This window comes from Hemitrygon akajei, unplaced genomic scaffold, assembly GCF_048418815.1.
Source record: "Hemitrygon akajei unplaced genomic scaffold, sHemAka1.3 Scf000154, whole genome shotgun sequence".
Classification (NCBI taxonomy): Eukaryota; Metazoa; Chordata; class Chondrichthyes; order Myliobatiformes; family Dasyatidae; genus Hemitrygon; species Hemitrygon akajei.
In genome coordinates this window covers 656,042-672,103 of record NW_027332040.1, presented here as the reverse complement: position 1 = coordinate 672,103, position 16,062 = coordinate 656,042, and the positions used below count along the sequence as shown (strand labels likewise).

Sequence of the window (16,062 nt, the reverse complement as noted above, 5' to 3'; positions counted from 1 at the left end):
TCTGCAGTCTTTCTGTTTGCTCAACACTACCCGCTCCTCCACCTATCATTGTATCATCGGCAATTTTAGCCACAAATCCATTAATGCTGTAGTCCAAATCATAGACATATATCGTAAAAAGTAGCGATCCCAAAACTGACCCCTGTGGAACTCCACTGGTAACTGGCAGCCAGACAGAATACGATACATTTATTCCCACTCTCTGTTTTCTGCTGACCTAGCAATGTTCAACCACGGTAGTAACTTCCTGTAATTCCATGACCTCTTATCCTGCTAAGCAGCCCCATGTGCGGCACCTTGTCAAAGGATTTCTGAAAATCCAAGTACACTATATCTATTTCATGTCTTTTGTCCACCTGGCTTTTAACTTCCTTTAAAATTTGCAGTAGGTTTCTCAGGCAGGGTTTTCCTTTCAGGAATCCATGCTGGCTTTGGCATCTCTTTGGCTTTGGCATGTGTCTCAGGTACTCCGTAATCTCATCCCTAAAAATCGATTCCAACAACTTCCCAAACCACTGATGTCAGGAATCCATGCTGGCTTTGGCATCTCTTGTCATGTGTCTCAGGTACTCCGTAATCTCATCCCTAAAAATCGCTTCCAACAACTCCCCAAACACTTTTGCCGGGCTAACAGGACTATAGCTTCCTTTCTTCTGCCTCCCTCCCTTCTTAAATTGCGGGTAACATTTGCAATTTACCAGTCATCTGGTACAATGCCAGAATCTGTCGTTTGCTGAAAGATCATCGTCAAGGCCTCTGCAGTCTCTCCAATTACTTCCTTCAGAACCCGAGGATGCATTCCATCAGGTCCAGGAGATTTATCCACACTCAGACCATTATCTTCCTAAGCACCTCCTCAGTCATAATTGTCACTTCCCTGATACTCTTGAATGTCTGATTACCCAGAAAGCGCTGCGTTAGAAAAATTCGGCATCTTTGACGCCTGCGCTGAAGCCCCGATTGAATGCGCAGGCGTCAAAGATGCCGACGGTCCCGAATGTTGCGCATGCGCAGTTCACAAAAGGCCTCGGAAACTCGGCGCAGGTAAGAACGATTTTCTGGGTCAGCCTTTACAACACCGACTGAGGGACAATTGCAGTGAGTCCAGTCACTCGACCCTCAATCCCGGCACAGTCCTGCTCTCGTCCCTCTTTCTCAGCCCCACGATCCTTATTCGGGCCCCGGGGAGCTTCCGGCTGATGAGGGAATGGGAACAGATGTGTCTCTAAGACAGAGCTGAGCTCCAGCTATCTAAATGTAAGGATTGGGAACTCGGAGATAGGGCACAACAATCTTTTACATCAGCTGTTGAGAAAATCACATTTGTTTTAACTCCAATCCCAAACAGGAGAAAATCTGCAGATGCTGGAAATCCAAGCAACACACACAAACTGCCGGCGGAACTCAGCATTAGTACTCTTTTCCATAGATGCTGCCTGGCCTGCTGAGTTCCTCCAGTATTTTGTCTGTGTTGCTTGTTCTACCTCCTGCTGGTCTGAACTTTTCTGCCCGTGAGAACATGTTTTGACTCATTCTCTCTGGGAAGGTAATTATATCAAACAGCTTTTTGCCCTGGGCAACGATCAGCTTTCACATCACAAATGTGCCAGATGTCTCCAATGAGACAGACTACTGCCCTTCCCTTCAGATTCATTGGCATTGCCATCAATGAGTTCACCATGAGTTCACCTAGGGGAGGGTTCAGGGAAATATTTATGTACAATACAGAAACTGGTATTATCTGTGTCTATTGTGGAGAAGCAAAAGTTGCTGGAGAATTTACAAGTGGGAAAAAGTGGAGTGATACTTGGAAATGTGACTTTTTGAAGTGTAATTTAGCAAGCAAACCACATATGGACAAAGTGCAAAAGCTCTGGTGAGAAAATCCTTCATTACCCGTTACAGGCCTGTTACACAGGTTGTGTGAGAGTGCAGGTGAACTTGATCAGACCCAGAGGAGATCAAAGTTCCTATCGACAGTGATTTGCTAGCTGTTAAAATGAATACCTCTCTATATAAAATTCACTGTGCACATGTTGACACTGGATTAAAAAAATGCACAATACAGGCTTCATGTGCACACTGGTCATTAGAAATTAGAGGGGACATTGGTGGGAAGGTGGGGAGACCTCCATTGTCCCTGTTGCCCTCACCTACAAGATGTGCATCCAGATGCAGCTTGTAACCCTGCACTTAAGGAGTTGGAGCTGGAAATGGATGAATTCCGGATCATCCAAGGAGTTGGAGGAGGTGATAGATATGATATGAAGAGAGGTGAGTTACACCCAAGGTGCAGGACACAGGAAACTGGGTGAGAGTCAGGAAGGGGAATGAGGTTAAACAGCCCTCACAGAGTACTCTTGTGGTCAACCCCACAACAACAGGTAGACCACTTTAGAAACTGGTTGGGCGGGGGGTGGATTACCTGGCAGAGGTCATTCAAAGGGTTGATAGAGGATTCGTTATTTAGGGGAACAGAACAAGAAGGGGACTAATACCTTTGTGGTAAGGCTTACGACAGCTAGTGTCGGGGGAGGGGGGGCTGATGTGGTTAAAATAAGTTGTAGGGGGAATGGGAGCCAGAATGAGAGAACAGATAGTGGAAAGGGTGAATTGAATTGAATTTATTACATACATCCTTCATATACATGAGGAGTAGAAATCTGTTGGTTATGTCTCCATCTAAATGTGCAATGTGTAATTTGTAGTAATTCATAATAAATAGTTTGCACTTAGGACAGTCAATATAACATAGAAATCAATTAATCAGTCTGATGGGCTGGTGGAAGATGTTCTCCCAGAGCCCGTTGGTCCTTTTGCTGTGGTACTGTTTCCTGGATGGTAGCAGCAGGAACAGTTTGTGGTTGTGGTGAATTGGGTCCCCAGTATCCTTTGGGCTCTTCTTCCTCGGTACAGCTGTTCACCCTCTCAACAGCAAAGGGGTTTACCCTGTCTCCATTCCTTCTGTAATCCACAACCAGCTCTTTAGTTTTTGTGACATTGAGGGAGAGGTTGTCTTCTTGACACCAGATGGATGTTGTTCAGACCTGTTAGTTTGTAAAAGCTTCCCAATATTTTTTGCTCTATTATTTACCCTCTCTTTGGCTTTTATGTTGGCTTTGACTTCTCATTTCAGCCATGGTTGTGTCCTCCTGCCATTCTAATGCTTCATTGGGATGTATCTACCATGCACCTCCCAAATTGTTCCCGGAAACTCCAGCCATTGCTGCTCCATCGTCATTCCTACCAGTTTCCCCTTCCAATCAATTTTGTCCAGCTTCTCTGTCATAGAAACCTGGAGAAGTTCAGTGCAGAAACAGAAGAAGAGGGCGGGGAACATCATAAAGGACTCCTCCCATCCTGCGCACGGACTGTTTGATCTGCTTCTGTCTGGTAGGCGCTTCAGATCCCTCCAGACTAAGACTAATAGGCACTGGAGAAGTTTTTTCCCTACTGCGGTCACTTTGCTGAACAGTTAACTGCCGGCTAACTGTCGGCTAACTATTACTTGGATTGCACTACCTGTATGTATAATCTATATTTTCATTTATATTTATCATTATTATTGTTATGAGCAGAGAGACAACATCTGCCGGAAGTAAATTCCTTGTATGCGCATAGGTACTTGGCGATTAAAGTCTGATTCTGATTCTGATTCTGATATGTCCCATCTAGACAATGCTGAAAACATTTAAGCTGTCTGATGCAATGACCTGCACTGGGACGATAGCCCTCCATACCCCTACCATCCAGGTGCCTATCCAAACTTCACTTAAATGGTGAAATCGAGCTCACATGCACCACTGTGCTGGCATCTCATTCCACACTCTCACAATCGATTCAGTGAAGAGCTTTCCCACATGTTCCCGTTAAATTTTCACCTTCCTCACTTACCCATCACCTCTGGTTGTCGTCCCACCCAACCTCAGTGGAAAAAACCTGCTTGCCTTTACCCTATCTGTACCCTCATAATTTTGCATACTTTCAACAAATCCTCAAAACAATGTATAGTTTCCTTGTTTATGCTTAGAGCCTTGTTTAGGTGCATAAGATGATGAGGGGCATTGATCGTGTGGATAGTCAGAGGCTTTTCCCAGGGCTGAAATGGCTAACAGGAGGGGGCATAATTTTAAGGCGCTTGGAAATAGATACCGAGGGAAAGTCAGGGGTAAGTTTTTGCATAGAGAGTGGTGTGTGGGTGGAATGCACTGCCAGCAGTGGTGGTTGAGGCAGATACAATAGGGTCATTAAACAGCCTCTTAGACAGGTACATGGAGCTTAGAAAACAGAGGGCTCTGCGCGAGGGAAACTCTAGGCAGTTTCTAGAGTAAGTTGCATGGTTGGCACAACATTGTGGGCTGAATGGTTTGGAATATGCTGTGGATTTCAATGTTCTATGTTGAACAGTGAAATAACTTTGGCTATCCTACAACCCTCTGATAACCACCCTCCCCCCACCCCCCGTTCACTAAGGATGATTTGGTTATCTCTGCTAGGGGCCCGACAATTTCTGCACTTGCCTCCTGTAGGGTCCGAGGGAGCACCATGTCATGTCCTTTTCCACACTCCCATAGACCCTGTGTCCATCTCCTGAGAAAATAGAGATGAAAACATATTTAACATCTCCCCATCTGCTTTGGTTCCACACGTGGATTGCCATTCTGGTCTTCCAGAGGACCCACTTTGTGCCTTGTAATCCTTTTGCTCTTAATCTATCTCTGGAATCCCTGATGATTATCCTTCATCTGTTTTGCGACAGCAACCTCATGCCTTCTTTTAGTCATCCTGATTTATTTATTATGTGTTCTCTTGCATTGCTTATACTCCGTAACAACCTACCTGCCTATCCCTGTTATACAACTCCATTTTGTGCTTCACCAGGGTCTCAGTATTTCTTGAAATCCAAGGTTCCCTACAGTTTCTATCTTTACCTTTTATTCTGAGAAGCACATACCCACTTTGCACTTTCAAAATTTCACTTTGAAGGCCTGCCATTTACCAAGCACACCTTTGCCATAAAGGAGCCTGTCCCAGTCCACAGTTGCCGTATCCTAGTGTCATAATTCCAGGTGTTGATCCATGCCCTGAACACATCCGCCTTTCCTACGCTGCTCCTTACATTGAGATATGACAGTGAGAGTAGGAATGGAATTAGGTGGAGGATGAATGCGTGGTTGAGGGATTGGAGCAGGGGGCAGGGATTCAAGTTTCTGGACCATTGGGACCTCTTCTGGGGCAGGCGTGACATGTTCAAGAAGGACGGGTTACACTTGAATCCTGGGGGGACCAATATCCTAGCGGGGAGGTTTGTTAGGGCTACAGGGCAGACTTTAAGCTAGTAAGATGGGGGGGTGGAAATCAATTTGAGCAAACTATGGGAGAGGAGGTTAGTTCACCAGTAGAGCAAGTAAGTAGACAGTGTGTGAGGGAGGAAAGGCAGGCGATGGAGAAGGGATGCGCTCAGCCCGAAGTTGTAGGGGAGAAGAAAGAAAAGGATAATAAATTTGAATGCATTGCTAGGGATGAAAAGAGAGGAGGAGGTGGAGAGTATCTTAAATGTATCTATTTTAATGCTAGGAGCATTGTAAGAAAGGTGGATGAGCTTAAAGTGTGGATTGATACCTGGAATTATGATGTTGTAGCTATTAGTGAAACATGGTTGCAGGAAGGGTGTGATTGGCAACTAAATATTCCTGGATTTAGTTGCTTCAGGTGTGATAGAGTAGGAGGGGCCAGAGGAGGAGGTGTTGCATTGCTTGTCCGAGAAAATCTTATGGTGGTGCTTTGGAAGGATAGATTACAGAGCTCCTCTAGGGAGGCTATTTGGGTGGAATTGAGGAATGGGAAAGGTGTAGTAACACTGATAGGAGTGTATTATAGGCCACCTAATGGGGAGCGTGAGTTGGAAGAGCAAATGTGTAAGGAGATAGCAGATATTTGTAGTAAACACAAGGTGGTGATTGTGGGAGATTTTAATTTTCCACACATAGATTGGGAAGCTCATTCTGTAAAAGGGCTGGATGGTTTAGAGTTTGTGAAATGTGTGCAGGATAGTTTTTTGCAACAATACATAGAAGTACCGACTAGAGATGGGGCAGTGTTGGATCTCCTGTTAGGGAATGCGATAGGTCAGCTGACAGATGTATGTGTTGGGGAGCACTTCGGGTCCAGTGATCACAATAGCATTAGCTTCAATATAGTTATGGAGAAGGACAGGACTGGACCTAGAGTTGAGATTTTTGATTGGAGAAAGGCTAACTTTGAGGAGATGCACAGGGAATTAGAGAGAGTGGATTGGGTCAAGTTGTTTTATGGGAAGGATGTAATAGAGAAATGGAGGTCATTTAAGGGTGAAATTATGAGGGTACAGAATCTTTATGTTCCTGTTCGGTTGAAAGGAAAGGTTAAAGGTTTGAAAGCACCATGGTTTTCGAGGGATATTAGAAACTTGGTTTGAAAAAAGAGGGATGTCTACAATAGATATAGGCAGCATGGAGTAAAGGAATTGCTCGAGGAATATAAAGAATGTAAAAGGAAACTTAAGAAAGAGATTAGAAAAGCTAAAAGAAGTTACGAGTTTGGTTTGGCAAATAAGGTGGAAGTAAATCCGAAAGGCTTCTACAGTTATATTAAAAGCAAGAGGATAGTGAGGGATAAAATTGGTCCCTTAGAGAATCAGGGTGGTCAGCTATGTGTGGAGCCGAGGGAGATGGGAGAGATTTTGAACGATTTCTTCTCTTCGGTATTCACTCAGGAGAAGGATATTGAATGGTGTAAGGTGTGGGAAACAAGTAAGGAAGTTATGGAACCTATGACAATTAAAGAGGTGGAAGTACTGGCGCTTTTAAGAAATTTAAAAGTGGATAAATCTCCGGGTCCTGACCGGATATTCCCCAGGACCTTGAGGGAAGTTTGTGTAGAGATAGCAGGAGCTCTGACGGAGATCTTTCAGATGTCATTAGAAACGGGGATTGTGCCGGAGGATTGGCGTATTGCTCATGTGGTTCCATTGTTTAAAAATGGTTCTAGAAGTAAGCCTGGCAATTATAGACCTGTCAGTTTGACATCAGTGGTGGGTAAATTAATGGAAAGTATTCTTAGAGATAGTATTTATAATTATCTGGATAGACAGGATCTGATTAGGAGTAGCCAGCATGGATTTGTGCGTGGAAGGTCATGTTTGACAAACCTTATTGAATTTTTTGAAGTAGTTACGAGGAATGTTGACGAGGGTAAGGCAGTGGATGTAGTCTATATGGACTTCAGCAAGGCCTTTGACAAAGTTCCACATGGAAGGTTAGTTAAGAAGGTTCAGTCGTTAGGTATTAATGCTGGAGTAATAAAATGGATTCAACAGTGGCTAGATGGGAGATGCCAGAGAGTAGTGGTGGATAATTGTTTATCGGGATGGAGGCCGGTGACTAGCGGGGTGCCTCAGGGATCTGTTTTGGGCCCAAATGTTGTTTGTAATATACATAAATGATCTGGATGATGGGGTGGTAAATTGGATTAGTAAGTATGCTGATGATACTAAGGTAGGAGGTGTTGTGGATAATGAGGTGGGTTTTCGAAGTTTGCAGGGAGATTTATGCCGGTTAGAAGAATGGGCTGAACGTTGGCAGATGGAGTTTAATGCTGAGAAGTGTGAGGTTCTACATTTTAGCAGGAATAATCCAAATAGAACATACAGGGTAAATGGTAGGGCATTGAGGAATGCAGTGGAACAGAGAGATCTAGGAATAACAGTGCATAGTTCCCTGAAGGTGGAGTCTCATGTAGATAGGGTGGTGAAGAAGGCTTTTGGAACGCTGGCCTTTATAAATCAGAGCATTGAGTACAGAAGTTGGGATGTAATGTTAAAATTGTACAAGGCATTGGTAAGGCCAAATTTGGAATATTGTGTACAGTTCTGGTCACCGAATTATAGGAAAGATATCAATAAATTAGAGAGAGTGCAGAGACGATTTACTAGGATGTTACCTGGGTTTCAGCACTTAAGTTACAGAGAAAGGTTGAACAAGTTAGGTCTCTATTCATTGGAGCGTAGAAGGTTGAGGGGGGATTTGATCGAGGTATTTAAAATGTTGAGAGGGATAGATAGAGTTGACGTGAATAGGCTGTTTCCATTGAGAGTAGGGGAGATTCAAATGAGGGGACATGATTTGAGAGTTAGGGGGCAAAAGTTTAAGGGAAACACGAGGGGGTATGTCTTTACTCAGAGAGTGATAGCTGTGTGGAATGAGCTTCCTGTAGAAGTAGTAGAGGCCAGTTCAGTTGTGTCATTTAAGGTAAAATTGGATAGGTATATGGACAGGAAAGGAGTGGAGGGTTATGGGCTGAGTGCGGGTAGGTGGGACCAGGTGAGATTAAGAGTTCGGCACGGACTAGGAGGGCCGGAATGGCCTGTTTCCGTGCTGTGATTGTTATATGGTTATATGGTTATATACAGGGTTCAGCATATTCACTGCAACATGCTCAACGTTTTTCATTCCTGACCTTGTCTGAGGTCTGAACAACACCTGTCTCCACAACACCTCCACTATCTGTTCTGTTATTCAGGCATCCATTCCCCCTGGGACGTTAGTTTAACCCCCCATGCCCCACCTCTCACCATGCAGCTCTATCACCCGTTTGGCTTTCATCTCCCAGATCAATAAAAAGGAGGTGCATACCAGGTACAGGCAGATAGGAACAAATGGGGTACTTATGAAGTACAGGAAATTCAAGTGAACACTGATGAAAGAAGGCATGAGGTTGCCCCAGCAGACAAGGTGAAGGAGAATCCTCATGGATTCTGCAGATATGTTAAGTGCAAAAAGATTTCAAGGGAAAAAATTAATCCTTTGCAAAATCAGAATGGTAATCGGTATGAGGAGACAAAATAGATGGGGGAGATTTTTTCTGCATTCGTATTTACTCAGGAGGTGGACACAGAGTCTATAGAAGTGAGGCAAAGCAGCATCAACTTCATGGACCCTGTACAGATTACAGAGGTGGAGGTATTTGCCGTCTGAAGGCAAATTGCCATGGATAAATCCCCAGGGCCTGACAAATTGTTCCCTCGGACCCTTTGGAAGACAAGTGCAGAAGTTGTCGGGGCCCAAGCACAGATATTTAAATCATCCTTAGTGACAGGTGAGGTACTGGAGGATTGGAGGACAACGAATGTTGTTCCGCTGTTCAAGAAAGGCTCTAAAAATAAACTAAGAAATTGTACATTGGTGTGCTTGACATCAGTAGGGGGAAAGTTATTGGAACTTATGTGCAGGAAATGGATATATAAGTATTTGGATAGATGTGAATTGATTAAGGATAGACAACATGGCTTTGTGCTTGGTAGTTCATGGCTCACCAATCTTATAGAGTTTCTCGAGGAAGTTATCAGGAAATTGGATGAAGGCAAGGCAGTGGATGTTGTCTACATGGACTTCGGCAAGGCACTTGACAAAGTCTCATATGGGAGGTTGGTCAAGAAGGTTCAGTCACTCAGCATTCAAGATGAGATAGTAAATTGGACGAGACACTGGCTTTGGGAGAAGCCAGAGTATGGTAGCAGATGGTTGCCTCTCTGACTGGAGGCCTGTGACTAGTTGTGTGTCATAGGGATCAGTGCTTGATCTGTTGTTGTTTGTCTTCTATATCAGTAATCTGGATGATAGTGTGGTTAACTGGATCAGTAAATTTGTGGATGACACCAAGATTGGGGTGTAGTGGACAGCGAGGAAGACTATCATGGCTTACAGTGCGACCTGGACCAGCTGGAAAAATGGTTTGAGAAATGGAAAATGGAATTTAATGCAGACAAGTGTGAGGTGTTGCACTTTGGTAGGACCTACCAGTGTAGGTCTTAGACAGTGACTGGTTGGGCACTGAGGAGTGTTGTAGAGGAAAGGGACCTGGGAATACAAGTCTGTAATTCACTAAAAGTGGTATCACAGTTAGATAGAGACGGAAAGAAAGATTTCAGCCCATTGGCCTTCATGAACCAAAGCACTGACAACAGTAGATAGATGAAAGTTGTAAAAGAGGTTCCGAGAGTTCAGAGAAAATTCACAAGGATTTTGCCAGGTCTGGAGGACTTGGGTTACGAGGAAAAATTGAACAGGTTAGGACTTTATTCCTTGGAATGTAGAAGATTGAGGGGAGATTTGATTGTGATAGAGGGGCATAGATAAAATGCAAGTTGGCTTTTACCACGGAGATGGTGTGGAACTACAACCAGAGGCCATGGGTTAAGGGTGAAAGGTGAAATGTTAAGGGGAACATGAGGGGAAACTTCTTCACACAGATGGTCATCTGGGCGTGGAATGAGCAGCCAACACAAATGGTGAATGCGAGCTGGATTTCAACATTTAAGGAGTTTTGTGTAGGTGCCTGAATGGTTGGGGTTGGGGTGTGGGAGTGGGGAGTTTAAATAGTTTAGCACAAGCTAGATAGCCCAAAGGGCCTGTTTCTTTGTTGGTACTTTTCTGCAAGAGCCTTTAACAGCTGTGCGGACCAACCATTCATCTCAGCAAGAAATTTTTATAAGGCATTAAAATTGTGGCACTTTAAGTTAATAATACATATAAGAAAATCCCAGCTGCACGTCAAGAAAGACTATTTGTGTGAGAATTTTTCAGTTACTGTGTGGCCAGGCACCCATGCAGCTCAGCAGGAACAGGGAATAATACCAATGGAGGGAGCCAAACTGAGCCAAGGCACAAACTGGAGACCACAGAAATGCCCCATTCCTATAGAAACAAGAAGAGCATCAGGAAATTGATGGTTATTTCAGATACCAGCACTGTGCCCAGTTAGAAGATGATTTCTCTGTGCAACTTGGGTGGAACCTCACTGTAACAGTGTGATGCTGGATCAAACCTTGGCAACTCAAACCTTGGCAATCTCATCCGAAGTGTTGACCTACACCCATTGATGGATTTTGTAAATCTTTTTACAGGTTAAAAACGAGAAGGAATTTGTCTCCCGGAAGCTCAGACATGGCACACCAGTTTTCCTGTCTCTGTCTAGATATTTAAGAAGTGAAGCAAGGGATTCAATCGACCATCCTACCTGATCAGACTACGGGGCAGGATTCACTCAGTCATTTGACCAACTGGCACGCCCGTCATTTTACACAGGGGAGAGCCCATTCTTCTGCTCAGACATTGGGAATGGATTCAGACAGTCACCTCAACTGAAGGTACATCAGCAAGTTCACACTGAGCAAGGTCATTCACCTGTTCTGTGTGTAAGAAAGCACTTAGTCTGTCATCCCACATGTGGACACACCAGTCAGAAGCTGGTCATCTGCTGATTTTCTGGGAAAGGATTCACTCTGTCATCTGACCTGATGGCACACCAGCGAGTTCAGACCGGGGAGCGGCCATTCACTTGCTCGGACTGTGGGATGAGATTCACTCGGTCATCCACCCTACAGAGACACCAGAAAGTTCACATTGGGGAGAAGCCGTTCACCTGCTCAGTCTGTGGGAAGGGATTCACTGAATCATCTAAACTGAAGGTACATCAGCGAGTTCACACTGGGGAGAAGCCGTTCACCTGCTCAGTCTGTGGGAAGGGATTCACTGAATCATCTAAACTGAAGGTACATCAGCGAGTTCACACTGGGGAGAAGCCGTTCACCTGCTCAGTCTGTGGGAAGGGATTCACTGAATCATCTAAACTGAAGGTACATCAGCGAGTTCACACTGGGGAGAAGCCGTTCACCTGCTCAGTCTGTGGGAAGGGATTCACTGAATCATCTAAACTGAAGGTACATCAGCGAGTTCACACTGGGGAGAAACCGTTCACCTGCTCAGTCTGTGGGAAGAAATTCACTTTGTCATCCAGCCTGCAGAGACATCAGTCAGTTCACACTGGGGAGAAACCGTTCACCTGCTCAGTCTGTGGGAAGGGATTCACTCGGTCATCTCACCTACTGAGACACCAGCATGTTCACACCGGGGAGTGGCCGTTTACCTGCTCAGACTGTGGGAAGGGATTCACTTGGTCATCCCACCTACAGATACATCAGCGAGTTCACACTGGAGAGAGGCCGTTCACCTGCTCTGTCTGTGGGATCGGATTCACTCAGTCATCCACCCTGCAGAGACACCAGAAAGTTCACACTGGGGTGAAGCCGTTCACCTACTCAGTCTGTGGGAAGGGATTCACTGAATCATCTAAACTGAAGGTACATCAGCGAGTTCACACTGGGGAGAAGACGTTCATCTGCTCAGACTGTGGGAAGGGATTCACTCGGTCATTTGACCTAATGGCTCACCAGCGAGTTCACACCGGGGAGCGTCCGTTCACCTGCTCAGACTGTGGGAAGGGATTCATCAACTCTTCCAGCCTACTGACACACCAGCGAGTTCACACTGGGGAGAAGCTGTTCAACTGCTCAGTCTGTGAGAAGAGATTCATCAACTCTTCCAGCCTACTGACACACCAGCGAGTTCACACTGGGGAGAAGCCATTCACCTGCTCAGAATGTGGGAAGAGATTCACTGATTCATCCACCCTACAGAGACACCAGAAAGTTCACACTGGGGAGAAGCCGTTCACTTGCTCAGTCTGTGGGAAGGGATTCACTGAATCATCTAAACTGAAGGTACATCAGCGAGTTCACACTGGGGAGAAACCGTTCACCTGCTCAGTCTGTGGGAAGGGATTCTCTTTGTCATCCAGCCTGCAGAGACATCAGTCAGTTCACACTGAGGAGAAACCGTTCACCTGCTCAGTCTGTGGGAAGGGATTCACTTTGTTATCCAGCCTGCAGAGACATCAGTCAGTTCACACCGGGGAGAAACCGTTCACCTGCTCAGTCTGTGGGAAGGGATTCACTCAGTCATCCAACCTGCTGAGTCATCAGTCAGTTCACACTGAGGAGAAACCGTTCACCTGCTCAGTCTGTGGGAAGGGATTCACTTTGTCATCCAGCCTGCAGAGACATCAGTCAGTTCACACCGGGGAGAAACCGTTCACCTGCTCAGTGTGTGGGAAGGGATTCACTCAGTCATCCAACCTGCTGAGTCATCAGTCAGTTCACACTGGGGAGAAGCCGTTCACCTGCTCAGTCTGTGGGAAGGGATTCACTGAATCATCTAAACTGAAGGTACATCAGCGAGTTCACACTGGGGAGAAACCGTTCACCTGCTCAGTCTGTGGGAAGGGATTCACTTACTCATCCAGCCTGCAGGGACATCAGTCAGTTCACACTGGGGAGAAACCGTTCATCTGCTCAGTGTGTGGGAAGAAATTCACTTTGTCATCCAGCCTGCAGAGACATCACTCAGTTCACACCGGGGAGAAACCGTTCACCTGCTCAGTGTGTGGGAATGGATTCACTGAATCATCTAAACTGAACGTACATCAGCGAGTTCACACTGGGGAGAAACCATTCACCTGCTCAGTCTGTGGGAAGGGATTCACTCAGTCATCTAACCTACTGAGACACCAGCGAGTTCACACTGGGGAGAAGCCATTCACCTGCTCAGAATGTGGGAAGGGATTCACTCAGTCATCCAGCCTGCAGAAGCATCAGCGAGTTCACACTGGGGAGAAACCGTTCACCTGCTCAGTCTGTGGGAAGGGATTCACTTCGTCATCCAACCTGCTGAGTCATCAGTCAGTTCACACTGAGGAGAAACCGTTCACCTGCTCAGTCTGTGGAAAGGGATTCACTCGGTCATCTAAACTGAAGGTACATCATCGAGTTCACACTGGGGAGAAACCGTTCACCTGCTCAGTCTGTGGGAAGGGATTCACTCGGTCATCTAAACTGAAGGTACATCATCGAGTTCACACTGGGGAGAAACCGTTCACCTGCTCTGTCTGTGGGAAGGGATTCACTCAGTCCTGCACCCTACAGAAACACCAGTCAGTTCACACATTTTGAACTATTCACCTGCTCAGAATGTTGGAAAGGATTCATTCAGTCATCCCAACTACTGGCACACCAGTCAGTTCACATTCTTATTAATTCCTTACTTTTGCTTGCTGAGGACATTCATTTTAAGAGAGAGAGTGATTAAGAAGGCAAATCAGTTGGGCTTGCAGCTTGTTTACATCGCTCACAGCTTGTTTAGTTTTAACCGAGGACTCAGACACTCAGAGTCAGATGCAGATGAAGGAGGAAAAATGGAAGGATCGAAACCAGGGAACTAGTGGCCAAGGGTCACTGTTTAGAGCTTTCCTATGCCCACAAGGGTGGGTTAAGTGTTGATTCACCATACATCGAATGTGTGGTTATCACCTCATTTGATCCATAGGTGTGGATCGGATTTGGGGTATCCTGTGAAGACTACTTATGTGTTAACGCTTGGCTGGGTGTGGTGTGATAATTCACTTGAAGGCGATACCCATTGTGACAAGTCACTTTCGGTGATAATTCGTATGTGGATTTGAAACGATGAAGCATAAAATCTACAGCAACTGTTCTCTCGTTTCACCACAATGGAACCTTTGGAAATCGACGTAATTGCCTTCTCTCGACATTTACCCTGGATTACAAATATCTCTCTCTCATCACCTATTCCGTGGATGAACTGAACTTCCATACTTTACCATCTCATGACTCTAAGCCTTGTTTCCCCCGAGCTCAATAGTTTGGGAGTTATATTTTGTTACGCCTGTGCCCCAACTCTGAGGGGCTGAAGGGTACAAAGTAGCCCCCACCTTTTTGAGAATCGCAAGATCGCTATTAATTCAGGTCAGGAGACGCAGGAAATGAGAGAAAGACACGCAGAATCCACATGGGGTTTGGAATGTCCTGGCCCCTCAGCGATACAAAGCCACGGGAAATGACCATTGTCTCTTGGAGACGGAATTGTGTATTGAGTACTGTACTATTTATTTGAAGCCCTCAGGGAATGAGCCGAGGGGGCTGGCTGAGGGATTGCATCATCCCAACCTGATTGACATCTGAGACCCCGTGAGTAAGGATAAAAGAGGGTCTGGGGAACAACCCCTTTAGACGCACCAGGAGAAACGATAGAAATCCCGTGACAGCGTTTAATAGCGACTGCCGGTGGTGACTTGTGTGTGTGTCCATCCTTGCTCGGATGACGAGTTTTCCACGGAACGGCTTAGCTAAAGGACCGACTACAAAAACAGAACTCTCGAAGGATCGACATCATAAAAAGGAAAGCAGGCAAGTTTAAAACATCTGTCTCTCTTGACTCCAACAAAAGGCTGCAGCCTGCATGAACTTGAGTGACTTTTATATTTCCATCGGACAATACATTATCCCCTACACAACGATAGAGTTATTTCTTATTGATTATTATTATTATACCCGCGCTTTTAGATTTAGTATTGATGACGTATATATCTGTATGTTTGCATTGAGATTATTTTTGTGTATTTTTATCAATAAATACTGTTAAAAATAGTACCATCAGACTTCAACGGACCTCTCTATCTTTGCTGGTAAGTGACCCAGTTTTGGGGTACGTAACAATTTACACACATATATACACATAAAACTGTTAACTTTTGTTTATCTTGCTTAATTTACTTTATTATAAGTAAATACTAATAAAGATAGTGGTTTTAACATCAAAACTAGGCTCCAGGAGTAGTCTATTGTTGCTGGTTAATTTCTAAAGCTTTAGTTTCTAAATATTTGTTCATAACAAAATTGGGGCCTGCATCTGGGATATGAACAAATTTGAGGGCGTGTTGATTAATTAATTATTGATTTCATTGGGGAAATCCCTTGTGATTTATTTGTGTGTGCAAAATCAGCAGCAATGGATGTTGATAAATGTCTGGAAGCACCAACCTCTGAGGCATTAGAGGACGCCAGAAGGATCGTGTTGTTGTGTATTGTGAAAAGGTTTAAACTTGCTAAGGTGAAATTGACAATGAGGAAGGCACAGATGCAGAGGATTATAGCTGAACATCATGTATCTGAGGTGTGTTTAAAGTGGAAGAGTTGGAGGTGTTTCCTGAACGTAAACCTAGTGAGCTTGAGCTCCAGCACAAGTTAGAAAAATTAAAGATGGAGGCTGCGGAAAGGCAGAGGCAGTTTGAGGCCAGAGAGGCAGAAAAACAGAGGGAGGAAGCAGAAAG

At 45.0% G+C, this 16,062-nt stretch overlaps 1 protein-coding gene across 1 annotated transcript; it reads left to right on the top strand.

The window, feature by feature from the left end:
• Positions 1-10,812: 10,812 nt before the first annotated feature.
• On the top strand, positions 10,813-15,684 carry LOC140724033 (uncharacterized). The gene is made up of 2 exons (XM_073038520.1): positions 10,813-12,118; positions 12,875-15,684. Exons 1-2 carry the CDS (start codon positions 11,336-11,338, stop codon positions 13,883-13,885), a joined length of 1,794 nt encoding a protein of 597 aa, XP_072894621.1. The 5' UTR covers positions 10,813-11,335; the 3' UTR covers positions 13,886-15,684.
• Positions 15,685-16,062: the final 378 nt, after the last annotated feature.